The sequence below is a fragment of the Cnephaeus nilssonii genome (genome assembly GCF_951640355.1).
Source record: "Cnephaeus nilssonii genome assembly, chromosome: 7".
In the NCBI taxonomy this organism is placed as follows: domain Eukaryota; kingdom Metazoa; phylum Chordata; class Mammalia; order Chiroptera; family Vespertilionidae; genus Cnephaeus; species Cnephaeus nilssonii.
Window position 1 is genome coordinate 13,633,531 of NC_137078.1, and position 25,577 is coordinate 13,659,107.

Sequence of the window (25,577 nt, forward strand, 5' to 3'; positions counted from 1 at the left end):
TCATGTCAACTTTTGCTCAATATACAAAAACTCCCCCTACTGTCTCTGTCCCGTGATGATATATATCTACTAGAGGCCCAGTGCACAAAATTTGTGCACGGGGGTGTGTGTCTCTTAGCCCAGCCAGCACCCTCTCCAATCTGGGATCCCTCTCACAATCCAGGACTGCTGGCTCCCAACTGCTTGCCTGCCTGCCTTCCTGATTGCCCCTAACCACTTCTGCCTGCCAGCCTGATCACCCCCTAACCACTTCCCTGCCAGTCTGATTGATGCCTGACTGCTCCCCTGCCAGCCTGTTTGCCCCTAACTGCCCTCCCCTGCAGGCCTGGTCACCCCTAACTGCCCTCCCCTGCAGGCCTGCCCCCCCCACAACTGCCCTCCCCTGCAGGCCTGGTCCCCCCCAACTGCTCTCCCCTGCAGGCCTGGGTCCCCCCCCCCAACTGCCCTCCCCTGCAGGCCTGGTCACCCCTAACTGTCCTCCCTAGCAGGCCTGGTCCCTCCCAACTGCCCTCCCCTGCTGGCCATCTTGTGGCGGTCATTTTGTGTTCACATGGGGGAAGCTATCTTGTGTGTTGGAGTGATGGTCAGTTTGCATATTACTCTTTTATTAGATAGGATATGGTTCACCTATAGAGGGGGATACTATTCTACAGAAGGATGGGTAAAATCTCTCTCTTTTTTAAAAGGATAGTTTATTTATTTTTAAAGGGAGAAACATCAATGTGAGAGTGCCATATCCATTGGTTGCTTCCAGCAGCGCCCCCTAACCCCCACCATGGATCGAGCGACAACCTGAATTGAACCAGCAACCTCCTGCTGCATGGGATGATGCTCAACCACTGAGCTACACTAAGGGCTTTTAAGATTGATTTATTCCAGTGGATTTAAGAAAAGTGAATAAAAAGAAATTATATTTTCAACCTTTGGAAGTAACAGATAAATTTGTAGATGCTTGAACTTGAAGTTGTTGAACCTGGCAGGAGGAAGCTATAGGCAGTGCCTCCTCCTGTTGTCTTAGCTGGTGGCCTGATATCTGCTGTTACCCAGACCCCTCACCTGGGTTCCCTTCACACCCACTGCACAATTCACATCCAAGCCCTGTTGGCTTTATTTCCTCCTTTCTTTTTTAATTATCCTATTTTGTTTTTTAATTATCCTATTTTGTTCACCCAGGAGGAGGCACTGCCTATAGCTTCTTCCTGCCAGGTTCAACAACTTCAAGTTCATGTCTGGCTGACATGAGGCAACTTCAGCCGGCCCTTAGACGTGTTAAATAAATTAACCTTCTGTTAAAGGCCTGCAGAACAAGTCAAGTTTGCTGGGTCTACTGTCTCTGTGACTAAAATGTGGAGAAGTCTCCTATGGAATTGTTAGACTGTTAGAAATGTGAGGCTTGTAGAGAAGAGGTTCATATGTGGACTCAGGGGTTTCTAAGTAGCAGCTGTTTTAATTTCAGTATAAATCAGAGGTGCTATCTGTTAGCTAGCACAGTTGTTGGATGCAGTTGTTGTTGAATGGCCATGAACTGTACTAACGCCGAGTGGAAAGTGACCCAGAGCCACACATGCGGGGCTGGGAGACTCTAATCCACTGCAGTCAGTGGGGAGGGAGAGAAGACTTCCCGCACTCCCGACACTGGGCGCACTCCCGACACTGGGCGTCTGCTGACCGTTTATTCTCACACTGCGGCCTTGAGACTATCCATGGGCAAAAGCATTCTGAAGTCACAAGTTGTAATGCCAAATACAATGACAACATTTCTTCTATTTTGAATGCACTATTACAACATCTCCAATCCATGGGTGAGATGGGCAGGCATGATCTTTACCACGAGCATGAGGATGGGGCTGCAGACTGCTTGTGCTTGATTCACGTGAATTAAAATGATGGGGGGCTGGCGGGGCAGTTCTGTGGCATGTTGGTGACACTGTCACAGCTACTGTAGAACCTGTAAATATTTATATGAGCCTGTCCCAAACCTAGACATATAAATAATGAATTCACTTAGTTCTGTTTACAAAATGAAACAAAAAAATCACTCAGGGCCTGGTCCTTCATAAAATCTCCACAAGTCAAGTACGTTATTTAATACCTCTACCCATGTTTTGAACTGATGTACTTCCAAGGATAAATCCAAACAAGTTTTTTTTTTTTTAACTTGTAACATAAAGAGCAGAGTTTCCCGAGGTGGCTAAACATTAAAAACACTAGGAGAGCTTAAAAAATGTTCATGTAGGTTATTGTGTTTCACCTTTTACTAAGTCAGAATCCAAGGGGAGGGAAGCACTCAGAAATTTCAAAATGCTCCAAATCTCCGGGAGGTTCAGGCTCGGCAGGTGAGCTGGGGGCCGGCTTTGGAAGCAGTGCTGACAGCAGCACTCCTTGAACTTCAAAGGCCCTGCAGTTACCTCCAGTGTTAGACTGACCATTCTGATTCAAACGGTTTGGGGTGTGGCCTGAGCTTCTGCTCCCAGGCACTGCTGATCCTCAGACCTCTGAGCTGCCAGGGGTGGAGTGCCTTGTCTCTAGGTGTGTATCCACCTGCCTGCCATCCTTGTGGTTGTGTTGGGCCTAAGGATCAACTGCAGGGTGCACCTTCTGTCCCCAGGCCCTGCCCTCCTCCCTGCTGTCCCCCAAATCTCTCCTGGTACCTGGGCTTGCTTCCAGAAAGGGAGGATTCAGCTGAGGGTTGGAGCCTCCCTCCTGGCACCCGCACCGCCCTGTGCAGGACCTGCAGCTGCAGGAAACGCAAGTGCATTAATCAGGATGAGTGTATCTGGGTAGCAGGCTTAGGGAGACAATCCTGTTTATTGTTGAGGACTAAGAAACAAAGTCTGGAGATGCTCTGTACAAGTGGCGATGAGCTCTAAGGGGTGGGGGGAGGGGGAGAGAGGAGACACAATAACACACAGCATTATTCTGAGTGAGCACCGGCTCTTCATTCTAACACTGAACCAAGGAGAGACAGCCACCCTTGCCACTAAGGCTGTAGGAGAATGGAAACCTCACTCAATTTACTGTATCAGTTTCTACAGGGCAGGCTGAGCAAGAGGTTATTATTTGAAGCTGATGCAAGAAGCCACTCGTGGTCCATTGGGGTCCCAAACCCAAGCACAGAGTGGGTGCTGGAGGTGGTCCGTGGTTGCTGATGGTGCTGGTCTTTAGGTCTTGGGCTTCTCCTGATTCTCAATGATAAGCTTGTCAGTCGAATACATTTGGCCAATGTGGACCTGAAGGCAAAGAACAGACAGATCAGGAACCATGGGACTCCATTAGCTGTGAAGGGTCAGAAAGAGTATTTCTAACATTTAAATGCAAATGTCTGCCATCACAGGGCCCTTCTCTGCTGAACACCACACTGTGGGGCAGAGGGCAGTCGCCAGATTTGCCTCTGTGCATTCCCTGCACGCTGGAGCCAAGCTGGATGTACTGGCGAGCTCATGGCTGTGCAGTGCAGACAGAGAGACAGGGCAGGGTTCTTTCTTGTAAGTGAAAGGCTGTTTGCCTACAGCAGCCAACAAATAAACACGTGTTGGGTGAAAGAGCCATCAAACCCTCTAGGGGGCCTTGGAGGGCAGCCACAGCCCCTGGTCTTTGGGTAGATAGGCAATGAACACCTACCATACCGGACACTGCACTTCGGTTAATGTGAAGACGTGATTCCTCCCTCAGAAGCTCTGCATTAGGAGCAGAGGCAGACAAGGATGGAGATAGCTGCCCTGTGAGCTTGTGGGTGCTGGCAGAGGGCAGCACGCAGGACTAGAGGAATGTAGGAGCTGGGACTCAGCCTGAGGGAGTTAGGAAGACTTCTCTGAGGAGATGGATGCTAAGTAAGGGCTCAGGAGTACAGTGGGAGCCAGAGGAGGGGCAAGAAGCACATTCCAGATAGAGGGAGTGGCCCCCCCAGAGCAGCTGGTGTGAGGGCACCTGATGCATGTGGGCTTATGGAGAATGTCAAAGACATCACTGGCAGTGAGTGTGGATGGGGTGAGGTAGAGGAGAGAGTAAAAGGTAGGCTAGGGCCAGGTCATGGATGCCGACTTATTTTGAGGAAAAATTTTAAATGTTAAAACAGAAGATGGACTTAGATTTGTGGTTCAAAATCACTTTATCTCAGTGTGAAGGCAAGAGCCCAGCAAGAGTGCAGGTGAGAGACAATTTGGCTTGAACTAAGGAGGTGATAGAGTATAGAGTGGAGCGGTCCAGAGACTTATTTGGGTGACATACAAAATGGGGACTCATCAATAGTAAGATCAAGAACGACTGGTGTAGATATGATAAGAATCACTACCGCATTTTTTGGTGAGGAAGGAAGGCTCAGAGAAGTCAATCCACAGAGGAACAAAGATTTGAAGCTGAACAGTGCCTTTTCCAAAATGCTGCTCCTCTACAGTCCCCAAACCCATGTCACTGTAACACAGCTGTAGTAATCACACACTCTCTGATGAAGGGGTACAATAGCATACTGATTAAAATTTGAGGTAACCACACATGCAATCTGGGCCTGCTCAATATCCATCTCTCTTTTAAAATGTGTGTGTTTGTGTGTATGTGTGCGTATGTATACAAACACACAATATTTTAATTTGAAATCATAACTTGCTTTTACTACTTAACTTTGAAGATTTTTTAATTGATTTTTAGAAAGAGTGGAAGGGAGGGAGAGAGGCAGAGAGAAAGAAACATAGATGTGAGAGACACATCGATTGGTTGTCTCCCACACATGTCCCGACCAGGGCCGGGGATTGAGCCTGCAACAGAGGTATGTGCCCTTGACCGGAATCAAACCCGGGACCCTTCAGTCCATGGGCCCACGCTCTATCCACTGAGCCAAACTAGGGCCCCACTAACATAGTTTTAACAGAGTACTTGTTTCTCAAAGTTCAACAGTCTAAAGGATGGAGCCTTTGGGGGATAGGTGCTCTCTTGCAGGAAATGCAGCTGTGATATGGTGACCTCGTCCCAATCAGCTCCACATGAAAGGCTCCAAAGGAAGTTGCAGAATGAAGATGAGGGGTGATCCAAGCTCAACTTTTAAGGAACTTTAAATAAAAACAACCCTTCAAATTTATAGTCTAGTTTGGCAGAAGTATGAATTAGGTTTTTTAAAGTTCCATTCAGATATGACACTTCTATGGCCGGTGTGGGTGGGTGGGAGGAGAATGAATTCAGATCTTAATGTTAACGATGTTAAGAGGGCATACAGATTAATATCTTTTCATGTCCCCCAGCCCCGTGGTCAGACAGTATAGCTGGTCCTCTGGTGGCCGCCCGCCCTCTGTGCACGAACTTCTCACTGACTGCCATGCGTCTTGTATCTTCAGTGTCTTTGCTCCACCAGGAGCTACTGTCCCAGGAAAGACCCACTCAGTATCCACTGAGCAAAAGCCCTCCCACCCTTTGGGCCAGTGGTTGAAGCTTCTCTGGGTCCCCTCTCTGTCTACTGAAAACATTTACTATACATCACCCATTCGACACTGGTTTGGCCTTGTACTGTCACCATCTGTGTGCCTGTCTCAGTTCCTCTGCACGGGTATCAGTGATGACGGGCAGTAGGAGAGACTGAGCTGCCCCACAGCATAGTTTAGGACTGCGCCAGACACCTAGTTCTAGATCCTAGGTCATACGTGATCATGAGTGCTTGGTGGTGAGCTCTTAGTGGAAACATGGAAACGATAAAGGCAAGGCAATAAACATAGCGACAGGACCATTTACTCTAACAAAAATGTTCACCCATTGTAAGCAAAATCAAATGATTTAAATTAGGCCCAACAGAAGGTTGAAAGTTATAATCCAAGGTTATAAGGAATTAACCCCGAGCAATTACAGAAGAGGCCAGGGAAAAATATTCAGTTCACAAAGGGGAGGAAATACCAAAATGTTACCTCAATGAGGATGAAAAAGATGAGGCATAATGAGGCATAAACGTTTGTGTAACGGTTCTGTCGCATTTATTTGGGCTATAAAATGTGCCAGCACACATCAGGGGGCCAGCTGGGGATGGATGCCGCAGTGCTAATGACAGAGCACGTCATTCTGAGCTGCAGGTGAGAGGAACTGGTTGGTCAATGGCAGTGAGGAAGTGCAATTAGCAGCTTCAATTTATAGTCCCTCCAGAATCCCAAACTGGCTCGAATCAGAGTATTACCATGCATAAACTGGTCATTACAGCTGATCACATTTCTGTAAGCTTTAGGAGCTGGCATTAGAGTCCACGGAAAATACACAGATTACCCAACGGCAAGTAGATGGATGACTGGATGGCCTAGAAACGCTTATAAGCTCTGAGACTCATTAGACAAACAACCTGCTGGGGGAAGGAGGAGGGTCCAAAAAGATAATATTTCCTACAATGTTTCAGGTCTTCACTGCTTACGCATCTGAAGCAGTGTGCTGCCTCCTGAGCAACACACCTCAGTCTGATTTAGACTTAGGAGCTGGGCTCAACTGCCAGGGGCCGGGGCAGGAGCACTCTGAAGTAGGGCCTCTGCTACTTCCTGCCTATTTCATTGGGTTGTTATGAGAATCAAATGAGATACTAGACTTGAAGAAAACGTAACAACTGTCCCACATACTTCCTAGGGTCTAAATACATTAAATATCTTCATGCTGGTGGGAGTATTACATAAGAATAGTGCCAGGCATGTAGTGAGGGCTCGTTAAATGTTACTTATGTGCATGGCCCATCTATTGTCAGGCTGAATATCACAGGATCTCCGGGGCTCATCACCCTCTGCTGTAAGAGTCTATGATTCTGTAACTATTAAACCACCCACACTATGGAGAAAGGGTGTGAGGGATGTCTGAGACCATTACCTGGTTTTGAACTTGGGCTTCCTGATCTGAACTTGAGTCTGTTCTTTCTGAGGCTCTGCTCTGAGGGCACAGCCTTCTGTCCAGGAAGGGCCCAGCACAGTCTTGTGTGAGGAGGTGCCCTATATATTGAAAGTTATGGGGGAGATGTTGGCACCTGGCTTTGCTTGGGAAGCGCTAGGGGGTGGAGTGTCCCTGCTCTCTTCCCTTTCTCAGGGTGGGAAAACCACCCAGCAGGGATGATTCCTCATCTGATGGGGGCAGTGCCAAATCTGGCATTGTTATAATTATATTAGAGGCCCAGTGCACGGATTCATGCACAGGTGGGGTCCCTCAGCCTGGCCTGCACCCTCTAGCAATCTGGGACCCCTCGGGGGATGTAGCAGTGAGCAAAGCGGCAGGTGGCCAGGGAGGAGCCTGAGCCGGGCCGGGTGCCATGCTGCACCCACTCATCCCAGCCCTGCTGTGCTCCCACTCATCCCAGCCCTGCTGCTGGGTAGTGCTGCTGTGGAGGTGGGAGAGGCTCCCGCCGCTGCAGCTGCGCTCGCCAGCTGTGAGTCAGGCTTTTGGCTGGGCGGTGCTCCAGCTGTGGGAGCATACTGACCACCAGGGGGCAGCTCCTGAATTGAGCGCCTGCCCCCTGGTGGTCAGTGTGCATCACAGCGACCAGTCGACTGGTTGTTCGGTCGCTTAGGCTTTTATATATATAGACTATTACTACTAAAAAATAATGATAATGATGATGAAAGTAACAGTAACCCTTAATTGTATGCCAGACACTGTTCTAAACATTTAATTAAATCAATTAATTAAAAGAATTTAATTAATTCTTTTAATCTCACAACAACTTTATAGGAAGATACTATTATCCTCATCAATCTACAGGCTTTTACATGCAAACTCCATCTTTGGTGTTTACTCTCCATATTTGGAAAGAGTATAATTGCTCAGATGGACTTGCCCTTTCATTTCACACTGTCTCAGTGGATCACATTGAAAATATGAGACAAGACCGTCACAACAAAAACACACCTAGACATACTTTAATGAGAAATGTGTATGATATTTAGAAAAAAAAAGATAAAAATATAAAATAAGTTTGAATGGCCCTGGCCAGTTTGGCTTAATGGTTAGAGTGTTGGCCCTTGGACTGAAGGGTCATGGGTTCGATTCTGGTCAAGGGCACGTACCTCAACTGTAGGCTTGATCCCTGGCCACAGTTAGGGCACATGCAGGAGACAACCAATTGATGTGTCTCTCTCACATCGATGTTCCTTTTTCTCTGCCTCTCCCCCTCCATTTCACTCTCTCTAAAAATCAATGGGAAAAAAAATCCTCAGGTAAGGAATAAAAAAAAAAGTTTCAATGAAATCAGAAAATGCAATGTTCATGGAGAGACTAAATCATAAAAAATGTCAATCATTTGACAAGTTAATTTATGTTTAACACATGATAATAAAAATCCCAGCGGGACTTATTGAGAAAATGACTTTAATGTTTATTTGAATGAATACGAAGCCACTTTGAAAAGGCAAGTATTAAAGCATTTGTGAGATACAATTAAAACAGTGTGGCACTAGCTTAAGAGAAGAGAAATGAACGGAAGAGGAGAGTTAGAAACCAGACCTCCAGGTACAGAAGTAGTTAACACACAGGGGCGTGAGGCTCAGCTTGAAGAGGCTTCAGGAACTGGAGCACCTGTAAAGTCTCCTGTGGATCTCTGTGTAGCTGACGCGTCCTGCTCCACAATGTACTTATGCTCACTTTAGTGTGGAAATGCTACCACACGCTGTCGAGTAACCCCGGCCCTTCCATAAGATGCACTTCATTTATCCTGCCTTTGAGTGCCTCCTTGTAGCCGGCTGAAGAGGCAGATTTCTTTTGTTTTTTGTTTTTAATGTGTTTTTATTGATTTCAGAGGAAGGGACAGGGAGAGACAGATAGAAACATCAATGTTGAAAGAGAATCATTGATCGGCTGCCTCCTACACACCCCATACTGGGGATTGAGCCCACAACCTGGGCATGTGCCGTGACTGGGAATCAAACCATGACCTCCTGGTTCTTAGGTGGACACTCAACCACTGACCACACTGGCTGGGCATGAGAGGCTGGTTTTTAAGGTGTTAAACTTTCCTAAGACAACTACACTTGAAGGGGCTTTGAAGACCCCCTAATCCTGTGAGCCACCAATATAATGAATCTTTGATGGTAGAATTTCAGCTTTTGGTGACCTGTCAGGCCACGTGTTCTGCCTGTTGCATGGGAGGTAAGCAGACTTCTTTTCTGACCTATAACCGCGTTGACAGCTTTCCGTGCCGTCTGCAATCCACACCGCACTTCTCTCTGGTGAGACCCCAGGGTGGAGTCGCCGTCACAGCCTTGCCACAGCCAGGTCACCCACCAGGACCAACATTTTCCAAGTAGACCAGTTTTACCATACTTTATGTCCCTAATAATTTTTGAAGAAGCAAATTGAAATAGGCACACATGAAATTATATACACTCCCACCCCGTTTAGCAATAAGAGAGTTTATAAAACCTAAACTTATGAATAAGATCTTCCTCTAAAAGTAGCTCTCGATGTGCATGCCTTTTTTCTTCCTTGAATCCAGTAGCCTAAGTTGATTTAAAAAATGCTTACATAGAATGATATTACTACTTTTAATTTTGACATTATTTTATGCCATAGAAGAATGCCTAGTGTGCGAACTAGATCTCTGAAAATTCCATCAACAGCTAAATGTGCGGGGAGAGGAAGAAGGCCAGAGAACCCAGGGGTGGCAGGGATGGCAGCTTCCTCTCCCCTCACACACCCCATCTTTGCCCAACTCTGCAAGCCTTGAGTGTGGATGTTTCCAACATGGGGGCGCTGGTGAGGAGCTGACCTTTCATTCCTCTGTGACATTAGGGCAGAGTGATGAGCAACTCCCACCTCTTCCCCAAATCCCACCTGAAGTTAATAATCAATGTGTTTCATCCTTGCTAGCAGAGATCAGAGGAGGCAGATGCATGTGTATGTACCACATACTGCTGTCCATTCTTGTCCCAGCATCATTATTAACAAAGTCTTCTCTCACTCTCAAGGGTCCTGGTTTGAAGGATAAATTATATGGTTGCCCTAACGAGTATCCACTGTTGTCAGATTTCTAGGCCATTCCGTTGTTTTCTGCATGAAAAGATGTTCAATTAAAATAAAATAAAAAGCCCACCACGTGATGGCCTCTTTCTTTCATATTCCAGGCCATTGGAGTAAAGGAAATCAAACCATTTTAATGGGTCCCAGAGAACTGTGGCTTCAAAGGAGCCTGAAGTCATGGGCAGCCGGCAAGTGTTCCCATTCCACAAGCAGACTTCCTTTGTGAAGCGATACACATGTAGGCGGTGGTTCCGAACAAGCACTGGCCCAGGACCCGAGGGCCAGCTGTCCAGACCCCAGGAGTTCTTATCAGGGAGGTGAAGGTGGGCCATGCTGTCATCCTCCCTTGCCCTGATTGCACTCTCAGTGAGAAAGAGCACTTAATTCAAGAGGTTCAGGCTGAACCTTCATCATTATTATTTTACAATTATCATCAGTATTTTTTCTTTTGCAGTGAGTGAATATTAAAACAAAACAACTAAGGTAGATATTTACCCACCAGGTGTTCTTTGGGTGCAGCTACAAGACCAGAGTGGGGGAGGGAAGTGCCTTCAAACCTTATAATGTCCCTCTAAGATGCCTCACTGTTGATGAAGGCCAGGGATTACGTCTTCCTACCCTCTGCTACCTGATCTTTAGAGGTGCTGGGCATGGTGAGTGATCTCTACCTGCTGGTCCAGACCACTGTTCAGGGAAGGCGGACAGTTATACAACAGGAGACAGGTGCCGGCTGTCTTCCCATGGCACTCACACATTCTCCCTCCCCATCCCGAGGGCTGGGCGCAGAGCTGGCTGTGAGTCCCCGGGGCTGGTTGTGAAACATTATATAACTAAGGCTCTGAGAGGCGGGCATCCAGACACACCAGCATATCGCGCTGGATGTCAGCAACACTGCACTCAGTCACCAAGCCCTTCTTGGAACTGGGCAGAACTCAGGACCCAAACATTACGTCAGAATGACACCTGGCACTTCTCCGGGGTGGTGAGAACAAGAACCCAGGCAAAGTGCCAGATGTGCCACCAACTGTCAAGCTTCTGCACTGAGCTCAGGACCGCAGGTCACCAAAACCACAGCAGCAGGCCAGACCCGCATGGCTATCATTAGTTACCAGAAAAACTATTACTGGGGGCTGCTGGACCAGCTAATGTCGGCCGTATATTTATACATGTAGGGAAATATAATGTTCTGATGGGAAAAACAGGCATCCTTTTTCAAATAATGGTAAAACAAAGTATGCTTCTAATGATAAGCACCAGGCTACAGAAGACAATCATCAAAGGCACAGAAAAGTAGAGTTCCCAAACTAATAAAAGAGGGAAAAAGGAATGAAGAGCTATGTGCTAAAAACCCCCCAAAATAAAGAATGTGAGAAGAGAAAGTAAACTGTAATAAATAATAGAACGACATGGAAGCAATAAAACCAAGTCTATCAGCCATTCTATGAAATGTGAATGGACTGAGGCACATAACAAAACAAAACTCTAACAAAAGTGATAAAGACTGAAAATCAAGAGATAAATTAAGATATGCTAGGCACATTTTGGGGAAAAATACCAGTTTATATTAACAATAGACAAGGCAGAGTTGAGTCTAACAGCACTAAATTGAATAATGAGAAACATTTACAAAAAAGATACGGCAGTCATAAACTTGTAAGCAGTATATAAAGCCTGAACTATTTGAAATGAAAGGAGAAATTGCTAAAAATAAAATTATAGTGGGGAACTTTGATATTTCTGTTTCAAAACTGAATAAAGCCAGTACATTTAAAAAGGTAAAGACATGGAGGATTTTCACAATATAATAAACTAAATACACGCAGATGTATCTTAAAGGACATATAAAATAACTTGTCCATAAAATATTTACAAACAATAAGTATTAAAAAAATTGGTTAAGGACTTGGCCAAAGAAAAATATTAAAAAGTTTTCCATTTATCATGTTAATTTACTTAAAAAAATCTTATTGATTTCAGTGACGAAGGGAGAGGGAGAGAGATATAGAAACATTAATGATGAGAGAATAATTGATCTGCTGCCTCCTGCATGTATATCCTCTACTGGGGGTCAAGCCCGCAACTAGGGCATGTACCCTGACCGGGAATCGAACCATGACCTCCTGTTTCATAGGTTGATGCTCAACCACTGAGCCATACCAGCCAGGGTAATTTAATTAAAAAAAAAAAAGATTTTTGAATTAGCTGCCATAGAATTGCCCATAGCTTTTATTTAGAGCATATTCTTACTATGTAATCATTAAAAATTACATTGTAGAAAATATTTAATTACCTAGAAAATAATTGTTGAGTGGGGGAAAAAAGCAGGATATAAATCATAATTGAGAGGCAATCATTATTATGCCTTGGCCTCAAAACTTTATCCCTGATTTATACCTTTATCTTCATCCAGTCATGGACTCCTAATCTACAGATCAAGATTTATCAGCAGCCGAAACCGGTTTGGCTCAGTGGATAGAGCGTCGGCCTGCGGACTCAAGGGTCCCAGGTTCGATTCCGGTCAAGGGCATGTGCCTTGGTTGCGGGCACATCCCCAGCAGGGGGTGTGCAAGAGGCAGCTGATCAATGTTTCTCTCTCATCGATGTTTCTAACTCTCCATCCCTCTCTCTTCCTCTCTGTAAAAAAAAAAAAAAAAAAAGATTTATCAGCAGATTCTAACTTTTAACCTAGTTCAATCCCAAGCAAGTTTCCATGGTTATACCCAACTCTGTGGCTTTTAGGACCCCAGTGAAGAGAGAAGGCATTTTTGCGCCCTATTTCTGCCACTCTGGGATTAAGTTTGAGGATCACTTGCTTTACTAGTTAGCAATACGTATTTCGGAAAGTAACATTTACTGGACATGTGCCAGGCCTAGATTCTTTATTTAGTTTCTCACTTAACTTTTACAAGTACTCTATGTAATACTTAATACTTACACCCATCTTATGGATGAATAAATAGAATCAGAGAAATTTAGTAACCTGTCTGCATTTCACAACTGGTAAATGAATTATGGAGCTGACATAATCCACTCTGTCTTCTGGCTCCAAAACTTACAACCCTTAAAAAATATGTATGTATCCGCACCCAAGCTCTATTACTTTATTAGAGTTAAACAAGTACATCAAAGGTCAGGGCATGAAAGCGAGGCAACAAGGCCAGTTCCTGGGTTGGAGATGAACCTAGAAAGTGGTTGGTGAAGGGAATTTAGGTCCGAGTAAAATGTACCTTTTTACTATAGCACACTTCCTCTGAGAGTGTTTGCTCCTCCTTCTAATTAACATTTTAAATGGAAAACCCATGCCATTCCAACAGCAGATCCTGTGGTCACTTAGGCTGGGCTACAAAGGCTGAGGAAGACGGAGATGTGATGTCCAGGTTTAATTTGTAGTTCTGCTTCAGGCGCACATCTTTTCAGAAATGGAAGTTCAGGGTATTAACTGCGTAACGCTGAGCAAAGAAAATCACAAGCCATCCACCTTGGATCACATAAAGAACTTAGCTTTGTGAAGCGCCATGGGGAGCAACAAGCCACCTGCCCAGTGTTTTTGTTTATTCAGATTTTGCCAGAAAAGGAAGTTGGCAGAAGCCAAGGAGAACTAGAAATCCCCTCTACATTTAACCTATTTGCAACTCTGCCAAAGCCAGAGCCAGCATCAGCTGGGGCCTGATCCGAGCTCATGGGAAGCGAATCTTGCTGAGGAAGTGGCAACTTCCTTCCTGAGGTAGGGGGCAAGCACTGCTGAGATTCCACAGGACTGATGGCAGCGCAGGTCATCACCGGATTAGAAACACGAGAGAAAGTTCACTTCCTTCCCTGAGGGCTCAGTAGAAGTTATTTGGCCTCTTGCCCCCAGGTTTTCTGGAAAAGTGGCCAGGAGAGAACCCGAGTCTGCTTTGGCAGGGTGCACGCACACGCACATGTGCTGGGAGCCTGGGGGCCACTCACTGTGAAGCTACCATTTCATGGGCTTCTTTATCGTTGGACACATCTAGATGGCAGTTAGAACACAGGCCCTTTTCTCTGATATTAAAAAAAAACAGTCAGTGCAAGATGATCTTTTTCTTCTCAGCTTTTCCAAAATTTTATTTTCTATAAGACAATATTTTGCATAACTCTAGGCAGCTGATTTCTGACAGCATCTGCTGTTTGATAGAAGCTGAAGACATAGCTATTCATTAGAACAAGTGAATAGACAGGCACACATTTAAATATATCATACCATGCCCGACTGGCGTGGCTCAGTGGTTGAGCATCAATCTATGAACCAGGAGTCACGGTTTGATTCCCCATCAGGGCACACGCCCAGGTTGCGGGCTTGATCCCCAATGGGGGCATGTAGGAGGCAGCCGACCAATGATTCTCTCTCATCATTGATGTTTCTATCTCTCTCTCCCTCTCCCTTCCTCTCTGAAATCAATAAAAATATATTAAATATATCACACCACAGCCACCACTTATGAAGAAGGCTTGAAACCCAGTGTTGACTGTACACTAGCATCTCTTGGAGAGCTTAGAATATTCTGATGCTTAAATCATTCCTAAGAGATTATGATTTATTTGGTCTAGGTCAGTGATGGCGAACCTCTGACACGTGTGTCAGTGCCATTTCTGATGACACGCGGCCGCTGAGGCGGCTGCATGCCGAGGATGAAACATTTATGTTATTTAAACTATAAACATCGCGAAATTATGTTTTTTCCTCAAAGGGACACACTACCCGAGTTATGCTCAGTTTTTTGGCGAAGTTTGAAACACCGAGCTCAAAAGGTTGCCCATCACTGGTCTAGGTTGTGTCAGAATTGTTAAAAAAATGTGGTAAAATACATAACAAAACTTACTATTTAAACCACTTTAAAGTGTTCAATCCAGTGGCAACAATGACATTCACAATGTTGTACAACCACTATTAAGTTCTAAAAATTTTTCATCGCCCTAGAAGGAAACATCATGCCCATCAGGCAGTCACTCAGGGCTTATCCCTCTAGCCCCTGGTAACCACTAATCTGCTTTCTGTCTCTAGGGATTTTCCTTTTTGAGGTATTGCATATAAAAGGAACCATACAATATATGGCCTTTGTGTTAAACTTCTTTCACTTAGCATAATGCTTTAGGCTCATCCAGGTTGTGGCATGTATCAGTACTTCATTAATTTTAAGGCCGAATTCTATTGCATGGATATTCCATATTTTGTTTATCCACTCTTCAGCTGAAGGGCATTTGGGTTGTTTCTACCATAAGATGGGTGTAAGTATTGTGAATATTGCTGCTATGTACTTTTGTGTGCAAGTTTTTGTTAGAACACCTGTTTCAGTTCTTTTGGAGTGGAATTGTTGGGTCATAAGGTAATTTTACATTTAACTTATTTAGGAACTGCCAAACTGTTTCCACACATCAGGATTTTTATTTTTTAATATGTTTTTAAAAATTTAATTTAGAGAGGGAGAAACATCGATTGGTTTCCTCCCATACATACCCTGATCAGGGATCGAACCCCCAACCTGGGTTTGTGCCCTGACTGGGAATGAAACCAGTGGCCTTTCTGAACATGAGATGATACTCCAACTGAGCCACACTGGCCAGGGCACGTCAGGATTTTTTAAAGCTCCCCAGGTTTGTCTAACATCCGGCCAAGGTTAAGAACCTGGTTGGTTGAGATCCAACTATAAATTTTTATACAAGTGACAAAACAAAGATGAAATCAGCAAAATACAGACATAAGAACGTATTTCTTCAGCAAACGAATTACAAGGAAAAACAGTGAGAAAAATAATTTATGGGTGAACCTATAGATCAAAGGAAATTTAAGAGGTATATCATCCAGGATTTATTTGGATTCTAATTCAAACACACAGACACACAAAGTTAAAAAATGTATATTTGTAGTTATAATTTGAAATTTAAACACTGTATATTTGATGATGTTAAAAAAATATTATTTTGTTAAGTGTGACAATGTTATAGTTATGTTTTTAAAAAGAACCTACCTTTTCAAATATATACTGAAATAATTTCATATAAAAGATAAATTTTCTCAATAACATGGGAAGGCATTTAGATAAAATTCTATTAGTTGTGAGTACATAATTATAAAAGGTGGGTGATGAATACATGAAACTCATTATGCTAATTATGTCTACTTTTGTATATCTTCATATTTTTCCATAATAAAAAGTTAAAAACAAATTGGTATAGCCATTATGGAAAACAATAGGGAGGTTCCTCAAAAAATTAAAAATAGAACTGCCATATGACCCAGGAATCTCACGAAATCAGTATCTTGAAGAGATACCTGTAACTCCCAGGTTCACTGTAGCATTATTCATAATAGTCAAGATATACAAACAACCTAAGTGTTTGTCAACAGATGAATGATAAAGAAAATGCTATGTACACAAAATGAAATATTGATCAGACATTAAAAAGAAGGAAATCCTGCCATTTGTGAAAATATGGATGAACCTGGAGGACATTATGCTAAGTGAAATAAGCCAGACATACAAAAAACAAATGCTGCATGATCTCACTTACATGTAGAGTAAAAAAAAAAAAAAGTTTAGCTCATAGTAAGGGAGAGTAGAATGGTGGGGGTGGGGAGGGATGTTGATCATAGGGTACAAACTGATTTATAAGGTGAATGAGCTCTGAAGACCTAATGTATAGGGTGGGCAAAGTAGGTTTACATTTGTGAGTTCTCAAAACAGTTTATTCTTGTACTAGAGGCCCAGTGCATGAAATTTGTGCACGGGGGTGGGGTCCCCTCAGCCCAGTCTGCACCCTCTCCAATCCGGGACCTCTCAGGGGATGTCTAACTGCCGGATCAGGCCTAAATCGGCAGTCAGACATCACTCTCACAATCCAGGACCACTGGCTCCTAACTGCTCACCTGCCTGCCTGCCTGATGGCCCCTAACTGCCCCCCCCCTGCTGGCCTGGTCACCCCCAACTCCCCCCCCCTCCCACCGGCCTGGTCACCCCTAACTGCCCCCCCCACCAGCCTGGTCGCCCCTCACTGCACCCCTCTGCTGGTCGCCTCTTACTGCCCCCCCCTGGTCGCCTCTTACTGCTCCCCCCTGCCGGCCTGGTCACCCCAAACTGTCCCCCCACCAGCCTGGTCACCCCTCAATGCACCCCTCTGCTGGCCTGGTCACCCCCAACTGCCCCCCCCGCCAGCATGGTCGCCCCATGCAGCCCGCTGCTCAGTCGTTTGGTCGTCCCTCACTAACCCCCCTGCTGGCCTGGTTGCCCCATGCAGCCTGTTCAGTCATCCATTTGGTTGTTTCGGTTGCGACGGTCACTTAGACTTTTATATATATAGATTATTAGTTAGTTACTGCATTATTTTTCATATGAACAACTGTAAACCTACTTTTGCCCCAATCTGTACTTAGTATTAATAATGTACCACACATGCAAAACAGGTAACAAAGGTGATGGGTATTTTAAATAGCTTGATTATGGTAATCATTTCACAATGTATATGTGTATTAAGACATCATGTTGTACTTAAGTATATACATTTTTTTTTTTGGTCAACCAAAACTCAATAAAGCTAGGGGGAAAGAGTTAAAAAACAAACAAAAGGTTCCAGGCATTGCAAACTAACACAGAGAGAAGAATGGAACAGAATGTCTCTATTTGAGAAGCCTCTTCCCTAGCTAACAGCATTCCTCAGGACTGTGAACAGCCAGCTTCACCCCAAGTGGCTTTTATGGCACTGGAATTAGCTGCCTAGGTGGGGTTCCCTCCAGATGCCTCAGGCCTTGTATCCTTCAAAGACAAGGATTTTCTTTCAGGTTTACCTGCTGAAACCATTCAAAAAAGTTTTCCAGCTCTAGAATTTGAAATGAACCCTATAATCTTTTTATTGTGGTAAAAAATACATTTTAGCAAATTTTAAGTGTACAGTTCAGGGTAATAAGTACATTCACATAGTTGTGCAACCATTACCAAGATGTGGGAAGGCGAGATAATATAAGCTAAGATCCTGGGCTTGTCCTAGGACAAACCTGGTGAACATACTTGTTCTGCCAAGCACTAGCTCTAAAACCTTGGGTATATTACTTAATCTTGCAGCCTCAATTTCTTTGCCTATAGCATGAAATACTGCTCCTATATAAATCAGTGTTGACAATGTTTTAGAACAATGCTTGGCACATAGCATTCCATGAATGGCTTCTGTTAATCAGATTATTTCCTTCTATTTAAATAGTCCTGAGTGTTGGCTAGAAAAGTGGTACCTACATTAAGGTGAGTCCTATAGGTTCTAACCACAACCTCTTGTGATGACATGCTAACCTGCTCTGAGGTAATGACACCTGTAGGAAGATTGGTTGGACTTTCTACATTTCTTCGTGTAGAGAACCATGCATAGAAAGAACTCTGTCTCTTCCTGGTGACTCTTATCCCTAACAGCTTTATGGAGACACTAGAGGCCCAGTGCACAAAATCTGTGCACTCTGGAGGGGTCCCTCAGCCCGGCCCTGTGGGAGTGCACTGACCACCAGGGGGCAGCTCCTGCACTGAGCGTCTGCCCCCTGGTGGTCAGTGTGCACCATAGTGACCAGTTGTTCAGTCAATTAACATATTAGGGTTTTAAATATATAGGACTAGAGATTTTATTATATGGGATTAAATTCGTGCACTGGGGGTTGTCCCTCAGACCAGCCTGCACCCTCTCCAATCTGGGATCCCTCTGACAATGCAGGACTGCTGGCTCCTAACCACTCGCCTGCCTGGCTGCCTGATTGCCCCTGACTGCTCCCCTGCCAACATGATTGACACCTAACTGCTCCCCTGCCAGCCCGATCACCCCCAGCTGCCCTCCTCTGCAGGCCCGGTCACCCCCAACAGTCCTCCCCTGCAGGCCTAGTCACCCAACTGCCCTCCCCTGTGGACCTGGTCGCTCCCAACTGCCCTCCCCTGCAGGCCTGGTCGCCCCCAACTGCCCTCCTCTGTTGCCCATCTTGTGACAATGTGGGGGCGGCCATCTTGTGACTCGAGGGTGTGATGGTCAATTTGCATATTACCTCTTTATTATATAGGATAATTCACATACCATAAAACCTATTCATTAAAAGTGTATGAGCCAATGCTTTTTAGTATATCACAGTTGTCCATCTATCCTCATAACAAATTTTCATTATCTCCAAACATTTCATTTTCATTATCCCCAAAAGAAACTCTATACCTCCTAGTTGTCTCCTACCCGCCAGCCTCCCATCCTTCCCAGCCCCTACAAACTATGATCTCCTTGCTGTCTCTATGGATTTGCCTATTTGGGTCATTTCATAAAAATAAAATACAATATATGTCCTTTTGTCTGGCTCCTTTCACTTAGTATAATGTTTTCAAGGGTCATCCACATTCTAGCATGTATCAGCACTTCATACCTTTTTTACGGCTAAACTAGTGCCCGGGTGCATGGATTCATGACACTGAAAGGAAATTAATTAGAAGGTGGCTGGTGGGGCGGGACTGGGCGCGATGGGCCGGACACACCCTGGAACTAACCTCCCGCGGTCTCTCCCTGGCCAGCCATACCTGGGGTGCCGTTGTGGCTCGAAGGGTGTCTGTGAAGTGAGTGGGGTCCCTCTGGCAGGTGGGGTCCCGGATTGCGAGAGGATGGTTCTCGGTGATGCACCCCAGAATTGGTCTCCCTCCTCTCTGGTTCTGGGGTGCATCACCTGAGAACCGTTGCTGTCAAGTCACCGCAGCACGGCAGCTCCTGCATTGAGCGTCTGCCCCCCGGTGGTCAGTGCGTGTCACAGCTACCGGTTGGAGTGTCTGCCCCCTGGTGGTCATTGCACGTCATAGCTACCAGTCTGTCGGTTCAGTTGATTAGAATGCAGCTGTTTCCACTTTCTGGCTATTGCAATTAGTGCTGCTGTGAACATTCTTATATCCCTTTTGGTGTGGACATGTGTTTTCAATTCTCTTGGGTGGAACTGTTGGATCATATTGCTTCTTTTTAAGCCCAATATAGCACTGTTGCTTCCAGGATCTGTCAAGAGAGTACCAGAGCACCAGAAACCAAACTCCTGGGGTTGGCACCACTCAGTGAGCATCTGAAAAAGCTGTTCCAGTGTGTAGTTTATAATCTCATTGTGTTCATACTGAGTCTTTTTTGAGTTCCTTTTTTCATGAACTCCAGGGCCCTTTTACATATGGGCTTTGCTACCCGGCTGGTGATTTTCCTCTGTATGTTCAACTGTATTTAAAATCATTTTTCCTGGATGATGGTCATTTTAGTATTCTGCATCTAATGTTTTGTCACTCTATTTGTGACAATAAGTCTATCACTTGTTTGTTTGACTTATTCTCAAAAGAGACAGAATTCCTGCTCTTTTCTAGATATCTCCACTCTAGTCACAAACTGAAGTAAAAGTTGATAGGCTTGTCCTTGTAAGTTGCCTAGGGACAACCAACCAAATTATGTCATCAGAATATATTTTAGAGGGAGGATGTGGAGCATTCCTCCTGCAAATCCCAACTTCTTTACTCCTTCTGGCATCAAATTACACAAGAAGCTCTGTGTTCACATTGGCTGCAGAAAAAGTCACGTCTTCTGTCCAATATCTGACCTCTCTCAACTGTGTTACACACTTACAGTGTACAGACTTAATTTTGCCTTTGGTCAAAACTTATTGGGTATGGTAATGGCTCCACAAGTTACAAAGAGAAAAACAATTATGCTACCTTCCAGGAATTGAAAAAGGATTCCAAAGGAGACTACAGGGCTCCTGAGATGATATTATGGAAATAAATTTCAAGATGCTGAAAGAAAAAAAAATCCTACCAAAATTTTATATACAGAAAACATATTAGTTTTTCTCAATTAGAGAAGTTTGAATTAGTAGCTAATAAGAATAATGAGTGTCTTTTTGAGTGATATGCAGACCACGTCACAAGAAGCTTCTATATTGACATCTGTATATTGCACAAAGAACCCACTCAAAACCCAAGGAAACTCCAAGATGCAATAGAAGCAAACCAGGTGACACACATGACCCTGGACTCAAGCCTGGGGGTAAAGGAGTGAAAAGTAACAGAAAGGAAACGTTCTTTGGGATTTTTTTTTAGGTGTGTTTTTATTGGTTTTAGAGAGAGGGGAAGACGGAGAGGGAGGGAAGGAGGGAGAAAGGGGGGGAGAGAGAGAAAGAGAGAGAGAGAGAGAGAGAGAGAGAGAGAGAGAGAGAGAGGAACATTAATGAGAGAGAGAAACATCAATTAGCTGCCTCCTGAGTGCTCCCTACTGGTGCTCAAGCCTGCAACCTGGGCATGTGCCCTGACCCAGAATCGGACTGGCAACCTCTTGGCCATGGGATGATGCTCAACCCACTGAGCCACATGGGCTGGGCTCTTTGAGCTTTTTAATAGAAGTGCTAGAGATGTTTGTTAATACAGGGTGTCCCCCCAAAATGTATACACACTTTGAATCATTATTAAGTCAGTGTTTATTAATACACTAGAGGCCAGGTGCACTAATTTGTGCACCAGTGGGGTCCCTCGGCCTGGCCTGTGGGATCAGGCTGAAACTGGCTCTCTGACATCCCCTGAGGGGTCCCAAATTGCGAGAGGGCACAGGCCAGGCCAAGGGACCCCACTGGTGCATGATTGGGGCCAGGGAGGGACACAGGACGTTGGCCAGCTGGGGAGGGACTGCAGGAGGGCTCTAGGGCATGTCTGGCCCATCTTGCTCAGTCCCGATTGGTCGGACCCCAGCAGCAAGCTAACCTATCAGTTGGAGCGTCTGCCCCCTGGTGGTCAGTGCACATCATAGTGACTGGTCGACTGTCTGCCCCCTGGGTCAGTACACATCATAGTGAGCAGTTGAGTGGCCTTAGCATATCATTAGCATATTATGCTTTGATTGGTTGAACGGATGACCAGACGACCGGACACTTAGCATATTAGGTTTTATTATATAGGGGCGGGGATGCGAGCCTCACGTCCCCGGGGAGCGCAAGTCCCCGTCCATCAATGCTGCAAGTCCCTGGCCACCCGCTCCTGCTGCACACGCAGCCTGCTGATCGGTCGTTATGTGACGGTGTCCTGACCAATTTGCATATTACCCTATTATTAGATAGATAGTTCATTCTCAAAATTGAGGTATCAGCTGGTATATATACTCTGAATGATAAAGTCAGTGTTTATTAACATACAGCTCATTTTCAAAATTAAGTGAGTTATCAGCTGTTAAAGTATGTATGCATTTTTTGGGAACACCCTATACTTTAAAGTCTAAAAGAAATAGCATTCTGATAACCAGGGAAGGACTTCAAAGTTGATTGTTACAGGTAAAGTCTGACAGTTTAATCCCCAAAGACAAACATTAATGTTCACTGAGTGTCTACTAACTTTCAGACACTTACTATGGGCACTGTATACAGGGTGGGGCAAAAGGAAGTTTACAGTTGTTCATATGGTGAATACTACAATAATTAATAAATGATAATACAAGAATAAACTATGCTTTGCATAATCACAACTGTAAACCTACTTTTGCCCCACCCTGACCATGTGACTGGGTGTCATCCTTATGGACATTCTTAGGAAATGGGTGTTAAAAATCTCTGCTGTAGGGATGGGAACACAGAGGAGAGGGCAAGTTGCCTGTTCTGAGTGACAGGGGCTTGTGAGTTGCAGAGTGGTAACTCTTCTATGCTGCTAGCCCAACACCCAAGGAGAAACCGGGTCAGAGTTCACACCGTCTCATCACCACGGCTCTATAAACACGGCTAACGTATCATAACTAGAACTCTGATCAATAATACACTTCAAAGTTAGGCAACAGAATAGCAAGTTCAATTCATGACGTGTCAGCTGTACTTACAAAAATATAAACTGGAGTTAGGAGACTGAGGAGTATTATGTAAAAGTAAGTGCTTAGCTTTAAAACAAGTAGATAAGTAGTACTTAAATGGTTATTGACACTTTTGACATAATTGTGTTTAATATTACATGAGATACATTTTAAAAAAACAAAGCTTAGCTAAAAGTTGAGAAAACTTAAAAAATGTTTAGAGGAAGGAGAATTTAATGTATGAGTACATCCAAACCACACAGGGCTTTAGCACTGAAGGAGACCAACATGTAGGTTTAGACAACCCATCATGTGCTCTGAGTATTTTCCAAAGCAAAAGTAGTTCATGGTGTTTTACAGGTATTTTCAATTTGTGTCTGAGGACCTGTATGGAGCATGGAATTGGGCTTAGAAAAGTTACCTTGATTTGCACATGTGAGGCCTAACATTTCCTTGCTTGCCATTTCTTATGTTTTTATTCACTCAGTAAGATCCTGCAAAAAATGTAACACGTGTACTTAAAAATGGCTAAGATGGTAAACTTTGTTATGTGTATCTTACCACAATCCTCTCTAATAAAATGGTAATATGCAAATTAACCATCACTCCGCTACATAGGCCACGCCCATCAGCCAAGCCACGCCCATCAGCCAATCAGGGTGAGTATGCAAATTAACCCCAATCCAAGATGGCTACAGCCACAGAGAGAAAGGTTTCCCAGGTAACAGAGGAAACCAAGCTTTCCATAGCCGTTGCAGGCCTAAGCCTCCACTCAAGCTACAAAGTTTCAATTATAGAAGGTAAACAAATTCAAACAAATGGCGGCAGAATGGAGCTTGAGAGAGCAGGCCAGGGTTGCCAGCGGCAACAGGGGAAGCAAAGCTTTCCACACACCTTGGCCGGGCTTACCCGCTTAAGGCTACAAAGTTTCAATTGTAGAAGGTGAATTAACTGCCACAGAAATGGCTGCCGCCCCAGAAATGGCTGCCGCCCCAGGCTACAAAGTTTCAATTGTAGAAGGAAAATAAATTCCAGATACCAGGGCCTCCCCTTGGGTTGCCAGGAGGCATGGCCGGCCTACAAACCACCACAGGCCCCTCGCTCAGGCCGCCCCACACCCCAAGGGAACCCCCACCCTTATCTGTGACACCCTTCAGGGCAAACCAGCTGGCCCCCACCTGTGTACCAGGCTTCTATCCTATTTAATAAAAGAGTAATATACAGATTGATCATCACTGCAACACACAATATAGCTGCCCCCATGTGGTCAAAGATCCTGCCCCCATATGGACACAAGATGGCCACTACAAGATGGCCAGCAGGAGAGGGCAGTTGGGAGGCACCTGGCCTGCAAGGGAGGGCAGTTGAGAGGGACCAGGTTCGCAAGGGAGGGCAGTTGGATGTGATCAACCCTGCAGGAGAGGGCAGTTAGGGGTGACCAGGCTGGCAGAGGAGGGAAGTTGGGGGCAAACAGGCTGGCAGGGGAACAGTTAAGCATCAACCAGGCTGGCAGCGGAGTGGTTAGGGGGTGATCAGGCTGGCAGGCAGAAGCGGTTAGGGGCAATCAGGAAGGCAGGCAGGCAGGCAAGCAGTTGGGAGCCAGCAGTCCTGGATTGTGAGAGGGATGTCCGACTGCCCGTTTAGGCCCGATCCCATCAGGATCGGGCCTAAACGGGCAGTCGGACATCCCTCCAGGAGTCCCAGATTGGAGAGGGTACAGGCTGGGCTGAGGGACAACCCCCGCCGTGCACGAATTTCGTGCACCAGGCTTCTAGTTAAAGATAAAAAAGAGTGATGCAAATTTAACCCCAAATTGGGAGCCTTTCCTTCTTCCCATGCCGTGATGTAGCAGCTCAGCTTTTCTTAGGCCACCTGCCACCTCCTAATTAACCTAGTAGATTAAAAAGCCTATTGACTTGTATTTAAAACATCTAGTTCTATATGATTCAAGCATTGTTGCTCTCTGTCGATATCATACCAAAAATCTCCACGTGTAATCATGATTACCTTTGGTTATAAATGGTTTGGTCTTTGTTTTTTAATCTAGAGTTTTCATGTCTGAAAAATCCACACGTTTAAGGATAACTGAACATTTGTCCCATTTGTGGAATTAAAAAGAAGACGGCACTGTCTAAGGTACAGGCCCTTCTCTGAATGGAGATGGCACAGATGGGGTGGTGTTGAGATCTAAGGTCCTCCTTCACATTTTCTCTATTAAAAGAATGCTATCACACACAGAGTAAAATACACTGCCTTAGGTGATGCCTGAATTGCTACTAGCCTGCCTTTTGTGGTGGTTACTTTTAGGTGTCAGTTTGAGTGGGCCAAGAGATGCCCAGATTAAGAACAGTATCTGAGTGTGTCTGTGATAGTATTTCTGGGTATTCGCTGGCACTCCGCAGTGCTGAGGGCCTGAACAGAACAACAGAGGAGGAAGGAAGAATTCGCTGCTTTCCCCCTAATTGCTGGGACACCTCGTCTCCTCTTCTCCTGTCCTTGGATGAGATCTGTATCATCAGCTGCCCTGCTTCTCAGGCCTTTGAACTCAGACTGAATTGCACCACTGGCTTTCTAGGGTCTGCAGCTTGTAGGCTGTGGGACTGCTCAGCCTCCATAACCTAGTGAGCCAATTCCACATAATAAATCCTTTTATATCCCATTGGTTGTTCCTCTGGAGAACCCTGACCAATACACCCTCTGACCTTGGGCAAATCACTTGGTTTCTCTCTGTAAAATGAAGAGTTGATGATTTCCAAGGCTCCTACCACAAAAGCCACGGTGTGATTTTATCATCCCACAGACAGGAAAACATCTCCATGACC

The 25,577-nt window shown here is 45.0% G+C and overlaps 1 protein-coding gene across 1 annotated transcript in view; it reads right to left on the reverse strand.

Annotated features, from left to right (window-relative positions):
- Positions 1-1,135: 1,135 nt before the first annotated feature.
- LYRM4 (LYR motif containing 4) overlaps positions 1,136-25,577 on the reverse strand; it is a 138,004-nt gene continuing 113,562 nt past the window's right edge. The window contains exon 3 of the mRNA XM_079777478.1: positions 1,136-3,230. Within this exon, the coding sequence (XP_079633604.1) occupies positions 3,162-3,230 (69 nt within the window). The 3' untranslated portion in view covers positions 1,136-3,161. The remainder of the gene's footprint in view (positions 3,231-25,577) is intronic.